At 47.0% G+C, this 13863-nt stretch overlaps 2 protein-coding genes across 11 annotated transcripts; one reads left to right on the top strand and one right to left on the bottom strand.

Moving 5' to 3' along the window:
* Positions 1–1575: 1575 nt before the first annotated feature.
* On the bottom strand, positions 1576–2381 carry LOC120705101 (zinc finger protein ZAT8-like). Its single transcript, XM_039989624.1, has one exon. The coding sequence runs from the start codon at positions 2258–2260 to the stop codon at positions 1799–1801; it is 462 nt and encodes a 153-aa protein (XP_039845558.1). The 5' UTR covers positions 2261–2381; the 3' UTR covers positions 1576–1798.
* Positions 2382–9950: 7569 nt separating this feature from the next.
* LOC120703335 (vegetative cell wall protein gp1-like) lies at positions 9951–12811 on the top strand. 10 transcript variants are annotated; one of them, XR_005686905.1, is made up of 5 exons: positions 9952–10931; positions 11037–11093; positions 12371–12377; positions 12483–12541; positions 12644–12811. XR_005686905.1 is itself a non-coding variant. In XM_039987369.1 (3 exons), the coding sequence occupies exons 1-2, from the start codon at positions 10082–10084 to the stop codon at positions 11051–11053; spliced, it is 867 nt and encodes a 288-aa protein (XP_039843303.1). In that variant the 5' UTR covers positions 9957–10081; the 3' UTR covers positions 11054–11093; positions 12644–12811. The 10 variants fall into 10 exon arrangements, 1 of the variants encoding a protein (XP_039843303.1); XR_005686903.1 differs by having other exon boundaries at positions 9951–10931; positions 12371–12541; XR_005686906.1 differs by lacking the exon at positions 12371–12377.
* Positions 12812–13863: the final 1052 nt, after the last annotated feature.

Genomic DNA, 13863 nt, shown 5'->3' with positions numbered 1-13863 from the left:
TTTGCCGTGTGTAAATTTTTTACCGTGTGTCAAAAGTTAGACAGATGCCAAACAATGCTTCTTTGCCGTGAGTTTTTTGCTCGGGCACACGGCAAAGGGAATTTTTGCCGTGTGCCAGAAGTTTACCGTGTGCTCTATCTTCTGGCACAAGGAAAAGATCAGGTTTGCCGTATGCCCGTGTTTGTGCACACGGCAAAGCCGTGGGCACACGGCATACTACTGGTTTCCGGTAGTGTATGAAAAGAATGATTGGAAAAAAAACCACCACACCAGGTATCAATACCCCAAACAAGATAAGGGTGTATAATATATAATCGCATCTGCTAATGCTAGAATAGATGCATCTAGCTTAAGACTTGGTCGCGCAGAGGTCAAGCTAGTCATCAGGGAACAAAGAAATCTCTGCGACGTGGTTAAGCATATCCATGTTGCCTTCCTGTGTTGGCATATGCATGTAGCGAAAAATCAAGCTTCAGGAAGTTTCTCAGAAGTTGGCGGCCAACTTAAGTACATGCTATCACTGTTCACTGACATCTCTCAGAAGCTTCCTGGAAATTCATCAACTATTGTCTTCCTTCCTTTGCAACAACCAAAAGAATAAATTCTCAATCTGGCTCGCCTCTTGCTTCCATTGTGAGCCACAGTGACAACAGTGATGAGCCCACCGCCACTTCTGAATAAGTACGTAGCGATGACTTCGTCAATCTTTTTAGGAACGCGTAATGTATGCGTACAGTTTGTAGATCTAGGATATGCACTGGAGGTTGGTGCGAGTGTTATGTGTTGTTGGAATGATGGCTAGAAAAAAAATAGTTTTTAGTTTGTGAATAGACAGTAATTTATTTTGAAATTCTAGTAAAATATTTTTAATGTTTGATTCGCTTGAACAATAGCGCGAGGTTTACTCGGATTAGGGACTAAGGGTTTAGGTTTACTATCATCGGATAATGATTTGAGCCTCTACAATGACTTTATCCAAGTTTTGAGCCTCTCGCATCCAATGATTCTCCTCTCTTCTTCACGTATTCCTATTCTTCCTCTAACCTTCTTATATTTCTTCCTCTTCAATAACCAACATTCATGAATGCCAAAGAAGAGCTCAACACCCTTCCCCACCCTCCTACCATTGCACTCTTCCAGCCGTCAGAGAGCCGCTCCCACTCCCTTACGTCACGCTAACTTCTCAGATCGAGTTTCTCCGCGCACGCCCCAATGCTCTTCGATCCAGTAACCATCCTCTACCACTCCGGCTAGCGGTGCCCTAGTCATCCCCCTTCCACCAACCAACTCCAGCACTGGGCTTTCCTCTCTCTAGGTTTTCCTTTGGTCCCAAAATCCCCAATTCACTGGACGAGATAGATCTCACCGCAAATGGACAAGATGCGTGGTGGTGGATCTCGCCAAAGTTGAAGAGGAGATGAAGATGATTACAAGAAAAATACGGGTGTGTAAAGGCAAGAAATAAATTAAAATACCTAGGCATCCTATAGGATTTCCCCGGCCCAAAGAAAAAAGAATCACTAAATCTACAATATAATTGTGGAGTGATTTATTAGTATCTTCTCCAGACGCATGTTGATATAAAAGGGCTTATATATTGAATCTTAAACTTTGCTGCAGCAATATATAATTAACACTTATTATTACAATAACCGTTTCCGTAAAAATAAAACAAAACCATGTGATCTGTATCTGCAATTCTGCATGCGCTAATGAGCTTGCTGTATTTTTTCAAGCAACCACTACACAAAGTCCAAACCAAATTAATAAACTTAGACCATATATACTGAACGATCGTTCATATGAACTGGAATAACGTATGGTTAGTCATCAAGTGTTGGCCCGCGTCATCACTCTCGCTATCCCCCTCTTCCATGGGCGCCGCGGCGGCATCGAACGCAGCCGCCCTGTGCCGGCGCATGTGTCCGCCGAGCGCCTGCCCCGTGGGGAACACCATGCCGCAGGAGTTGCACCGGTGCACGTCGCTGGCGGCGGCGCCTTTGCCGGGCCTCGCGCCGAGGAGGAGCTCCAGGCCGTCGGCGCGCACCCGCGGCCGGTTGTGGCTGGTCCGGTGGCCGCCCAGCGCCTGGAACGTCGCGAACTGCCGCCCGCACGTCCGGCACCGGAACGCGCCGCCGCCGGCGGCGGCCATCAGGTTCCGCCTGCCACCGGCGCCCTTGGCGATAACCTTGCTCGCCGTCGACAGCGACAGGTACAGCTTCAGAAACTCCGGCGTGGATCTTGCAGTGGTGGTGGCCATGCCCACAGCTAGCTCTTCACGTTTACTACTAGCTAGATCACCGGCCGTAGGTGTTAATAAGCACGTGCTTATTATTACTTGGTCAGATGTGTCGTGAGGACAATTAAGGTGCTACCGAATGTTTTCATGGTAAGCCCAGGGCTCGTATTTATAGGCGAAGGCAAGTATGGTATCTGCCTCGGATCAGCTCGCCGATCGGCGGACTTGAAGAGGTGCCTGCATTGACCCACAGTCAACGTCAAGGCTGTTGAGCTTGAAGACGTAGCCACAGCCAATGGGGTTCTGCCACGTTAGGAGTCGAAGTTTCTGTGCTTTTTCCCCGTGGTGTGTGCATGCTTACGATGTGTGGACGCGAGCTTCATGGCGTCACGTCACACATGTGTGCTCCGGGCCGTTGGTTTCGCGCTGGAGGATTCGTGCGGAACGAAATTTCGAGGGGATATACTGTGCTGGAGCACGCGGATTATTGGTAAACACAGGAATGAATAATATTTGTGGTTGTGGGGTTCAAAATGACGAGCGTATTCCATCGACGATCTTAATTAGTTTTTCTTTTTTTAATAATGACGATCTTAGTTTGAAACTATCAAATAATTAAAATTAAGACTAGCTCGCGTGAAGTGTGCCTCTGAAAAATGAAGATCCAAATGCTCATTTGATCGAAAAAGAAATGCAAACACTTTTTTTGCGAATAAAAGAAATGCAAACACTTAGCGTGTCAGCTTGACTAATTTTACCTTTATTTTTAGAAGAGAGAAGTACCTGATTGAAAGCCGAGTTTCGCCTGTTTTTGATTGGCATTGTGATGGACATTACATTAAAAATAGCAATGTGGCCGGTATATATGTTGATTTGTTATGACCATGCATGACTTTGAAGATGAATTGAAGCATGTAAGTAGCCGCATGCACGCTTTGCGTCAATTCCACATTATCCGATCCAAAAGCAGCCTAGATAAGCATGCTTTTGGTTGGTAATGAAAATGTGACTAGGAAGATTTTGGCGCGCTTCGCGCCGCGCCGGTGATGCTTGTGTGCACTGGTGTGTCATGTAGTACCGAAGCAAGGTACAGGCCTGCGTGACATACTGGCTTGTGCAGTCCATGCAACAAAAAGCAAGACTTTTTTTAAACGGCTGGCAAATTAATACTTAGTACACAGGTAGTATCAAGTGACTCCGAAGCATAGAACTCTAAAATTGACCAAAAGCCATGCAATCATTGGTCTTAACTCGTAAAGATGAAATAAAGATAGGTCAATTACAAATGTATAAATGATAAAGCACAAATAACTGCATACTCATTCGTTGTTGGCCACCCTTCTTTTAAGTTGATACCTGACAATGTAGTACTCAATCTCGAAGAGCCGACACATTATAGCATGAGACAATATTGATGCTTTCAGCAAGAAGACAACAATAACATAAGATGAAAAACTATAGCATTGTGCGAGATATGTAACGGTTCAAAATATCAGGAACCAAGATTGCTGCCTTGGATCTTAGAACCCAAAAAATCTTGCAAGAAAGCCAGCAATGAGAAAATAAATTGAACCTTTAGAATCAAAGGCGAACTAATACCACATACCAATTTCATTATTGCACCTAAATTTCAAAAAAAAGGAACTTTTTTATCGTTCTCGCTCTTTGGAATTGCAGCTCATGGGGTAAAGTCTAGAAAGGAAGATATGTACATGAAATCAGTAACCCCTTAATGTAATAATCAATAAGAATAAAAATGCATTGCTACATATGGTTGATGCCATGTTGGGTGCCTCCAGCAACATTTGAAATCCAATGTGTTTTAAACATATATAATCTGGTACTACCATGGGTGAACAGAATACTACAAAAAATAGGAGAAGAAATTATGAGAAAAAACCAAATTTATCGTGGTTTGAAATGAAAATTCGAAAGAAAGAACAACTGACCATACCTTCCAATCTTATGAAATTCTACTATTCTAGTACAGTAAAATGATAAAATCATATATACTAACTTGAGATAGAGCTAGCACTGCAGAAAATTGAGTACCACAAATTGAGATAGAATTAGACATGTAATGTTTTTGCTATCTTGGCTACTTCAGAACATTGACTCATTGAGTAGCACTGTGGGACTGGGACGGGCGACCAGAGGGGCGTGAATGGGAGCCGATAAAAAATCTCTCGAAAAAACTGACTCCAATTCACTGCCCAAAACACCTTTCTTCTAATCGCCAAGATGACACAAGTCAACTAGTGACATGCTCATCCTAGGAACGATTAGGAAAAGCTCGACGCAATGCGGAAGCAAATATAAAGCGATTTACTTGAGCAAGGCACAGCATAAAGCGGAAGCAACGTTTATCAAAATGCTGAAATTTTTTTTTCACTAAGCATGCAATGATTTCACAATGATTAGCAAAGCTCAAAATCAAGCTGATGCAAAAGCTTGACCAACAAGCCGATCAAGGATCTCACCAAAAAGATTAGAACAAATCACTACAAAAGAATCACTACAAAAAAACTAGCAAGGATTAACAGCAAAAGCAAGATCAAGTACTATAATATAAATTAATTAAGTGCAAGAAAGTAGGCAAGCAAAAACAAAACTGCTTACTGTGCTGTGCCTCGATTTGCAGGTGAATGGGCTGTGCTCGCTCTGCTCCTGGGCCCTCGGGCGACTGGCTCTGCCCCCTATATAATCATTCTACCCCCATTCACTCCTCATTTGACCCCAAAAATTCCACCAAAAATCCAGAAAAAAAAGAGGGGTGAGGAGAAGGGAAGCGGCGAAGCCCTGCCGGGTTGCGCACTTGTGATCTGCAGGTTAGTACATTTAGCATATGTATTTTTTCCATTGGTATTGTAGAGTAATTTAATTTAATTAGTGCTATAGTAGAACCATTTAAGTAGGAGTTTAATGATACTTTAGTTACGTAGTAGTAAATTAGTTTAGAAAATTAGTACTATGCATTTATTATTACAATTACAGTACTATTAGAGACGTGTTTATAAATTAATTATGATTTAGAATAGAATTTCGCATATGCAGTATAGAATTTGAGTGTCATCACGTAGTTATGAATACTTATATATTGTAGTTGAAATCCATACTTAGTTTTTACGGATTATTGGATAAGGTAGTGAAGTAAAGAGTATAACTCGATAAGTATTCTGTGATATACATATATGTCGAGCAAGATGCAGTTTCAATTAATTTTTGGTGACTACAATGTTTTGTATGGGCCAAATGGAGTAGACATTTCTGCCTTTAAGTACACATCTAGCGCCATAGATAAACCTCTGGAGAGGAGTTTTGGTTCCATATATAAGTGGCTGCAGCGTGGGTTCCGTGTTGATTCAGAGACACATGTGATGACCGTCCAGTCTCTTATTAATTGGGAGGTAGAAAGTGATTTATGGGAATTGATGATGATACACAGCACTGATGACTGGTAGAAGTACATGCAAACAGCTCTAGAGCGTGGGTGGACTGTTCAAACCGGGAGAAGACACAAAATGAAATCCAACATGGTGCAGATCAAGCAACTCCGAGTATTCGAAGAGAGACCAACTATGTTGAGCAAGATGAGTCAGAAGAGATAGAGAACCAAAACATCGGACCACAGGACCTTGCTGATGAGGGAGAGAGGATACATAGCATTGTGGACGAGATGGAGGCAGAAGACCAAACCGCAATGGAGATGGAAGAATATGAGGGCTCATCTGATGACGAGCAGTACTCATTGCCAAAAGAGTGGAAGGACCATGGTTTTGGCAATCATGTCGCAGAAGACGTACGAAATCAGGAGTGGGAGTACAGAGGGAATGAGGTAGTGAAAGGTGCAACATATCCAAACATTGAAGCCGTAAAATATGCTGTGAGACTATGGGCAATATCATTGAAACGAGAATTTAGAGTCGTAAAGTCTGGCAGTAAAGAATATGAGGTGAAGTGTGTGAATGATGGATGTCCATGGCGAGTACATGCATTCAAGGGAAAATGGAAGTCGAACTGGAAATGTTCCATTGTGACAGAGCACACTTGTTTGCTGTCAGAAGTTCTTCCCTCGCATCGCAATATATCATGCGACTTTGTTGCAAAGCAAATATATGGGTTGATTATGGACAACCTAAATTATGATCCAAAAATGATTGTTCGACACATTGAGCAAACTTACCAATACACCATTAGTTATTTGAAGGCATGGCGGGCTAAACAAAAGGTGTTCGAGATGCGGTTCGGCACATACGAGGCATCATATGATAACCTACCTCGTATGTTATCCTAGGTTGCTGTTAGAAATCCTGGAAACTTTTATGACACATACCTTGTAGATCACAAGTGCGCAATTCATACGGATTCATACGGAAGTTACCGGTAGATCACAAGTGCGTAATTCGGCAGAGCTTCGCCGCTTTTCTTCTCCTCACCCCTCTTTTTTTCTGAATTTTTGGTGTAGTTTTTGGGCTCAAATGAGATGGGAATGGAGGCCAGGGCTTATATAGGGTGGGAGACCCCCTGTCGCCCGTGGGGGGTTGCGACAGCCCCCTCCCTCCACACACCCCTGGCCAGCGACTTCTTTGAAAATTCAAAAAAATTACATTAAGGTCCTGTCGATCGGGGGGCCATTTTCGAAATTTTTCAAAACGACCGTATATTTTCAAAATTTTAATTTTTTTAAAATATAAAAAAAAGACGCTCCTTCCTAGCTCCCTTGGGCGGAGCGCACCTTCAGCCTGGGCAGTTGCCCGCTGCTGCTGCTGCCTCCCGCGAGGCCTGCTGGCCTGCCACGCGATGCCGCGTGGGCTGCCTCGGCGTGCCCTGGCGAGCCAGGCACCCGCCGTGGATCCTATATATCTTCCGGAAGATTTTTTCTTTACCTTCTACTATTTGAGATTCGTGCAAACAACCACAGTGCTTGGATCCATTTCAAACCCTAAATTCTTCTCTCTCTTTCCTAACCTTCTCTGTTCCCCACCCGCCGCCGTCTGCCCACGCGCTGCCCTCTCCTCGCGCTGCGCCGCCGCCGCCGCGCCCCGTGCCCCACGCTCGGTCCACCTCGAAGTCGTCGCACGCACCCCCGCGCCATGCCTCGCGGCCGCACGCGCCCAGCGCTCGCTCCGCCGCGGAGCCACCGCACGCGGCCGCACGCGCCCCCATACAGTGCCTCGCGGCCTCTACGTGGTGCGTCGTTGCCGTGCGATGCCTCGCTGCCGTGCGCCGCTGCTTGCACGCTGCTGCGCGCTGGCCTGCTCCGCGCCGCTCGCGCCGGCGCCGGAGAAGAAGGCGCCCAAATCGCCGAAGAAGAAGATGCTCTGTTCAACTTTCAATTTTAATATTTTCAATATTTCGTAACTTCAATTTCAACATTCCGTATTTACAGTTTCAACAATTCAAAGTTAAATGTTGAACATGTTTATAAAAAATGTTGAAGTGATTCTGTTGAAATGTTGAACTTGTTTGCAGCAATTAATTAGGCCAAATGAACTTTAAAGAAGAAAGACTTATCTACTCCCACATGATGTATAGGAGTCCCCGCGCCTGGTCGAGCACGCGCTCGACCGCCGCCGCCGCTGGCAGCTGCTGGCGCTCGCGCACTGCCGTTTGCAGGCACGGCTGCACCCGCAGCGCGCGCGGGCACTCGGCGCGACGCTCCCCTCTTCACGCCCGAGCCGTTGGCTGCTCCTTTGCCCAGAGCGCATGAACAGAAGGAAACAGGAGAAAAGCAGACCTTCATGGATTCAGCTGAAATTTCTGCCATTGATGCACACTAACAAGGTCTAATAGATCTACGAGATAGATCCGAAAAAGTTCAAGTGAATCACGCGGATTTGAGAGAAAACCGAAACCCTTCCATGAAAAACGACTCGGGTTAAAACACAAATTCATGCCAAATCCGTGAGGGATTCGAAGGGGGATCACATCAAGATTGCCCACAAGTATCCTAGCAACAAAAGCTCCCAGCAAATTTCACGAATTTTGGAGCCAAAGGTGAAGAACGAAAATTCGCCCAAAATTCACCGGAAAATCACAGGAAAAAAACGTACGGGAAAGAAGAATCACAATAACAAGTGATGAATCCCGGAGGACAAAGTGAGAATTCGGAGCTCACTTCCCATAAAAAATCTCCAACAAGATTTCTACACAAAATCTAATCAGAAAATAGAAAAAATAAAAGAGCAAAAAGACAAACTAGAGTGGCATGAGCACCCCTCCAACTAGGCATGCCTATCAATATAAGGGCCTGGCGAAAGATGAAAATACTCCTACACTATTAATTACGATACACGCCCATACAGAGGCAAAATCATCCATCTTTTTGTAGGAGCCACGGTCGGACATGCCGTCTTCACGATTTCGCTTCGCCTCGACGCAAGCTTCGCGATGGCGCCACGTGCCCTCTGCCCGGACCTTGACCGCGCCAAGTCCGCCTCCGGTTTTAAGCCCCAAACTGGTCAAACATGTCTCTCCCGCTTTTAAGGCCAAACCGGTCAAACCCTCTCGCACGCCGCTGCACGACGTGACTGACTCCCCGATTTTGAGGCCAAACCGGTCAAACCTCCGATGTCGACACTTGTCCGACCTCCCGCCGAGCCTTGACCCCTTTGAGTCGTTCGCATGCGCCCGCCGCACGAGCCGCCTACTTGACTCGCCATCATTCTCGCCGACTTGGCCGACGCCGTCTTCATCACCATGTACTCTTGCTCTTCCGTGCACCATGTGGACCGCCCATGACTCCACACCGCCTCCTCGGGTCCCTCGGTCCAAGCTTACTCGCATTCACCTTTCACCGTCTTGGTCCCTCGGCATGAATCTTTCGCTTCACCAAGCCTACTCGCATTCATCCTTCACCACGGTCCTTCAGCATGAATCTTTCGCCTGACCTTCACCTCGCACCATTGACCGCCATGCCGCATCCTACACCTGCACATCACGAGCCAAGAGATACATCAAATCCACACGATGTTGTCAATCACTTATCATCTAAGAGTAACCACCATTGGTCCTCAATCACAAAGAGTTGAAAGATATGTCCAAGTATATCATGAAATGATTTTTTAATAATGAAAAAACTCACTGGAATTCGTAAATAATAAGCTAAGTGAAAGCAGGATCTACTCAACTATGCAAACATTTGATATCTGCAACTTTTTCTTATGTAAATGTTGGTTCTCCCTGTTCGGCCAAACAGAGGTAAATGAAATTACAGGGATCAACGCAACATGCAGAAACAAAATTACAAAAGTACAATTGCTCGACAGACTTCTTGCAAAATTATGGGCACACAAAAGGCAACGGATAAGAATTGCAAATTAATTTGAGAAACAAAAGAGGGTACAGGAACTATTTGAATCCACTAACACCATTTGAGGATTGGAGAGAAGGGGGCTAATTGTACCCAGAACTGGTAGCGGACCCGTGAGGAGCAAATGAAAATTGTTAATAGCTGCTGCCTGGTGCTCGCACCACCGCGCTTCGCGGGGATGGCAGGGACGCGTGTCGCCACGCCGCGCATCGCGCCTGCCGCGGTGCAGGAGGGAGCGCGCGCTCCGCGCGGTGGCAGCGGACGCATAAGCGCCCGCGCACGCTGCACGGTGGACCTAGCGTCCGGTGGAGCCTGGCTGGCGGCGGCAGCAGCTCGCTGCGGCTAGCATGGAGCGGACGTACAGCGCGTGGGTGGATAGGCCCGGGGTGGAGCGCAGTGCGGGAGGCGACGTGGCGGGAGCGAGCGGCGCACGCCCGGCGACCAGCGTGGCCTCATCCAGCCTCTGATCGGTGGGGACGTCTGACTGTGGAGCCCGGTTGTCTGTGGCGGGGGAAGGGAGCGGCGGCCGGATGCGCAGCTACGGCGGAGGCGGGGCCTTTCCAGCTGCACGCGCTTGGATCCGGCTTGGATTCCCTCGCCTCGACACGTCGGAACAGTGGCCCCCCGCCGGAACAGTGCGCAGGCGGCGCCTGTCCGCCCTGTCCTCCGCTGCGCTCCCGACGTCCCGTCGGAGGCGGTGCCCGAGACCACCCCGTCGTGTCGGCGTGCTCCCGGAGCTCGATGCCCGGCCCTTTCACGCCGAGATAAGAGCCGCGCCCCTTTCCTCTCCTCTTCCTCCCCTTCCCCCGTTTCTTCTCCCTCCTGCTTCTCTCTTCGTGTTCTTCTTCCCTGCCACCCACTCCGGCGGCAGCTCGACCTCCTCCGGCTCCGCGCGGGTGAGCTCCGCCGCCTCCACGACCGCGCGAGCACGAGCTTCGCTGTCCCCGTCACGCGAGCGAGATCCATGGCGGCCCCCCTACGCTTCCTCCCCAACTTCGACGCCTCCGCGTCCGCGTCGACCGGCCAAGGTTCAGCTCGACCTCCTCGGTCTCCACCTACGCTCCGCTGCTGCCGCCCGCTTCGCGGGATCCAGATCCGGCCTCCCCCTCCACCTCCTCGTCCCTGCTCACCCCGTCCTTACTCTGCTCCGCCATCCACCCCCGCGCGCCCGCTCCACCGGTGCATCTCCTTGGCCAGACCGCACAGCATCGGCAGCGCCATCCCCTCCTCCATGGCAGTCCCGCCGGGCACGGCGCAGCTCGCCAAGTCCGCCTCCATCATCAGGCGGGCTCCCGCTGAACAAGTCTGACATCAACCACAGTCAATCTGGCTTAGCCTCCAGAAGCCCGTGGTGCGCGCGCCGCAAGCTCCAGCAAGCAGGTGAGTGGGGGACTGAGTTCGAGCTCCTGGATTCGGCTTGCTTCTATATCACGTTCTTTTTTTCCCCTTGACTCCTTCCTCCGTTGGAACCTCCTCCTCCTGCAGATCTGGTGCGGTGGTGACAACTTCCGTGAGGAGGTCTACACCGTGTTTGTCTGCTTGGTAAGAATCACCCCTCAAGCACGCCATGTGCCCCTTCTCCATTCATCCATCTGGTTATGTAATTTGTAGGTTGTAGTTGTGTCTCCTTGTTCGAGTTTGATAGAAATCAAATCCCTTGCTTCTAGATTTATGTTTTATCTGCATCAGGGATTTGTACCTGCTAGAAATCAAATCCCGGAGTACTTGCATCACTAATGCAGGCACACCTGAAGCGCTCTGTTTTCTGTTCCTCAATGGAAATTCCAATAGTCGGCACCACAGGTGTCCCATCTAATGCCGTAGATAATAATTGACATGCCACAAAACACGAAAATGTAATAGTAAAACAACAGTGCTAAAGTTTGTGAGAAGGTAAAAAATTGTAATTTATAGTTCTAGCTTCTAACATTTACACGGTCGCTAGCTTTGTCTTCACGTGTCCTTCACCTAAAGCCTTTGGTGCCTTCAAAATTTGCTAGCACTAGCTGGTTGCTAAACGTCAGCTCCTCTAAACAACCAAACCAAGCCAACAGCCAACCTTTTCAAGGAAAAAAAGAGCCAGAATGTATAGATAACACCTATCATTATGAAAACTAGCTAAAATTGTCTAGCTGGTGGTATCCAAAGGCAAGTGCACTTGAACTGAAGTTTTGAACCAGAATATAATATAGATAATGCTGTTGCATCTGAAAGTGGAAGAGAGATTTACATCTCAAGATCAGAGCAGCTCACCATCTTTAACTTATAACATATTCTATGTCCATACTGTTCTGCGACTCAGCTTCATAAATTTTATGTGATGCATACTCTTACAAAGTTTTATACCCACCTAGATTTTCTGTTTCTAGAAAGTTCTGCTACTTGTATGATCAGTTGCAATTGTTTAATACAGTTTTATATGCCTCGAGCACACATACATACACATTTGACCAAAATTGAACTGAATCGCTCGGCTACTGGATATCCATGTCGATCTACCTGGGTTAATAGATTAAAAGTGACAGTAAATTTCATTTTATTTATTCAACTTGATCAATTTTTGTGTGAATGTAGAACATAGTTCATTTTTAATAGATCTAGAAGTTTTGAGAAAACTTTTTTTAGGACTTGTCGATTGGTTTTCTACTGAATTTGCAATGCTAATTAGATATTACATCCTTGATAATTTGATGATACATATCTGATCATGCAATCAAATTTATCCTAATAACTAAAATATCATAAGTAGACCGTACCTTTGGGTTTATTTTATTCTAAATAACTAAAACAGCTGATACCCTTGTGCACTTGTTTTGCAGGACTGCAGTAAAGCACGCACTTTGTTAATTAAATCATCTTAAATTCTGGTGTGATTTTCCCATCTGGATGGTAAACTTTGATTTTTCAGCTAAGTGTTTGTTCTTTTTCCAGTGCGAAGTAATGGAACAGATTAATTGATATGCTTCTTTCTCTTGAAGAATCTGATTAAAGTAATAAAATTGAACATGCCCCTCCTTTCTCTTATGAGCCTTTTCTTTACTTTCTCCATGCTTATGTGAAGCTTTCAATTTTCTGTTAAAACTATGCCGCAGGTTGCAAGACTTAAATGCTAGAAGCCAGAAACAAGGGTTCCATTGGTTACTCAATTAAATTTGAAGATACTCCATGTTTTCTAAATTCCAAAAAAAGATTAGTCTTCGACTGCCCATCTGAGCATTGTATGGGATTGTTCTTTCTTTCTTGTATACCAAAAAAAAAAACAAAGTTCAGCAGTCTGTTGCTGCTAGATGGCTCGCCTGTTGAAGACGAATCTATGACCGTCCAGAGCATGTACAGTGTTGTGGCCTATTGGAGCGAAAAGAGGACTGCGGCTGCGGCACCTTCGTCATGCCCCTCCCCCCTTGCACGAGCTGCCGCTTTGTCTTCTCTGCATCGGTCCAGTCAGACGGGTCCACCAATGTGCACTCACACGTCGAGCGCCACCGCGAGCTGCTGGCACAGGAGTTACTATGTCCGATTTGCATGTAGATGGAGGCACTGGCGCCAGCGACAAGAGCAATGAGTTAGGTTCCACATTCCATGGAGAAGCCGAGGAAGAGAGAGTGTTGGGGCCGCTGGGCTGGGCGGGGTTAGTACCAGGGGAGGAGGATGGTCACGGCATGAGCCGGAGAGCCACGAAGGAGACTGGCGGCGGTGTTGGTGCCCGGAGGTAAGAACCGCGAGGTAAGGACGTAAGGCACGGGGCGTATTCGTTTTTTGGATGGCGAAGAACGACGCGTAGGACGGACGCAACCTCCGTTCCTCGCAGCGTGGAGCTGGCCCAACCGTTCCACACAGCAGGCCCCATGTTGTATCAGTAACCTAGGCCTCTGCAGGCTAGCCTTTGGTTCAGCGATATGGATCTACATATTACATATGCGCATTGCATTCGATCTGCGACATATATATGCAATGACTTACACTACTACAAAAATGATTTGTAGCAACGTCTCATTTTCTTTTTAGGGGCGGACCAAAAAGTCACCCGCCCCTATAAATGGTGCAAGGGTACTGTAGAAATGGTCCGCCCCTAAAGATGGCATCTGTAGGGGCGGCTGACTCCCTCTACCGCCCCTGAAGATGTGAGCCTTTTTCAGGGGCGGGTGGGGGGGGGGGGTTGAGCCACCCTACCCCCCATCCACCCCTAAAAATGTCTTCATTTTCAGGGGCGCCTGAGGGGGTGAGCCGCCCCTAAAAATAATTTCTCAATTTATTCAAAAAATTTGTTTATTTCAAATAGGGATGCAAAATACTTCAAAACAACGTGTAATTT

This window comes from Panicum virgatum, chromosome 4K (genome assembly GCF_016808335.1).
Source record: "Panicum virgatum strain AP13 chromosome 4K, P.virgatum_v5, whole genome shotgun sequence".
In the NCBI taxonomy this organism is placed as follows: Eukaryota; Viridiplantae; Streptophyta; class Magnoliopsida; order Poales; family Poaceae; genus Panicum; species Panicum virgatum.
Note: the sequence above shows the minus strand (reverse complement) of the source record. Positions and strands in the feature narration are given on the sequence as shown.

What these genes read in the sequence shown, in the direction of transcription:
- LOC120705101 (XM_039989624.1), bottom strand. Translation starts at nt 2,260, where the DNA reads ATGGCCACCACCACTGCAAGATCCACGCCGGAGTTTCTGAAGCTGTAC.
- LOC120703335 (XM_039987369.1), top strand. Translation starts at nt 10,082, where the DNA reads ATGCGCAGCTACGGCGGAGGCGGGGCCTTTCCAGCTGCACGCGCTTGG.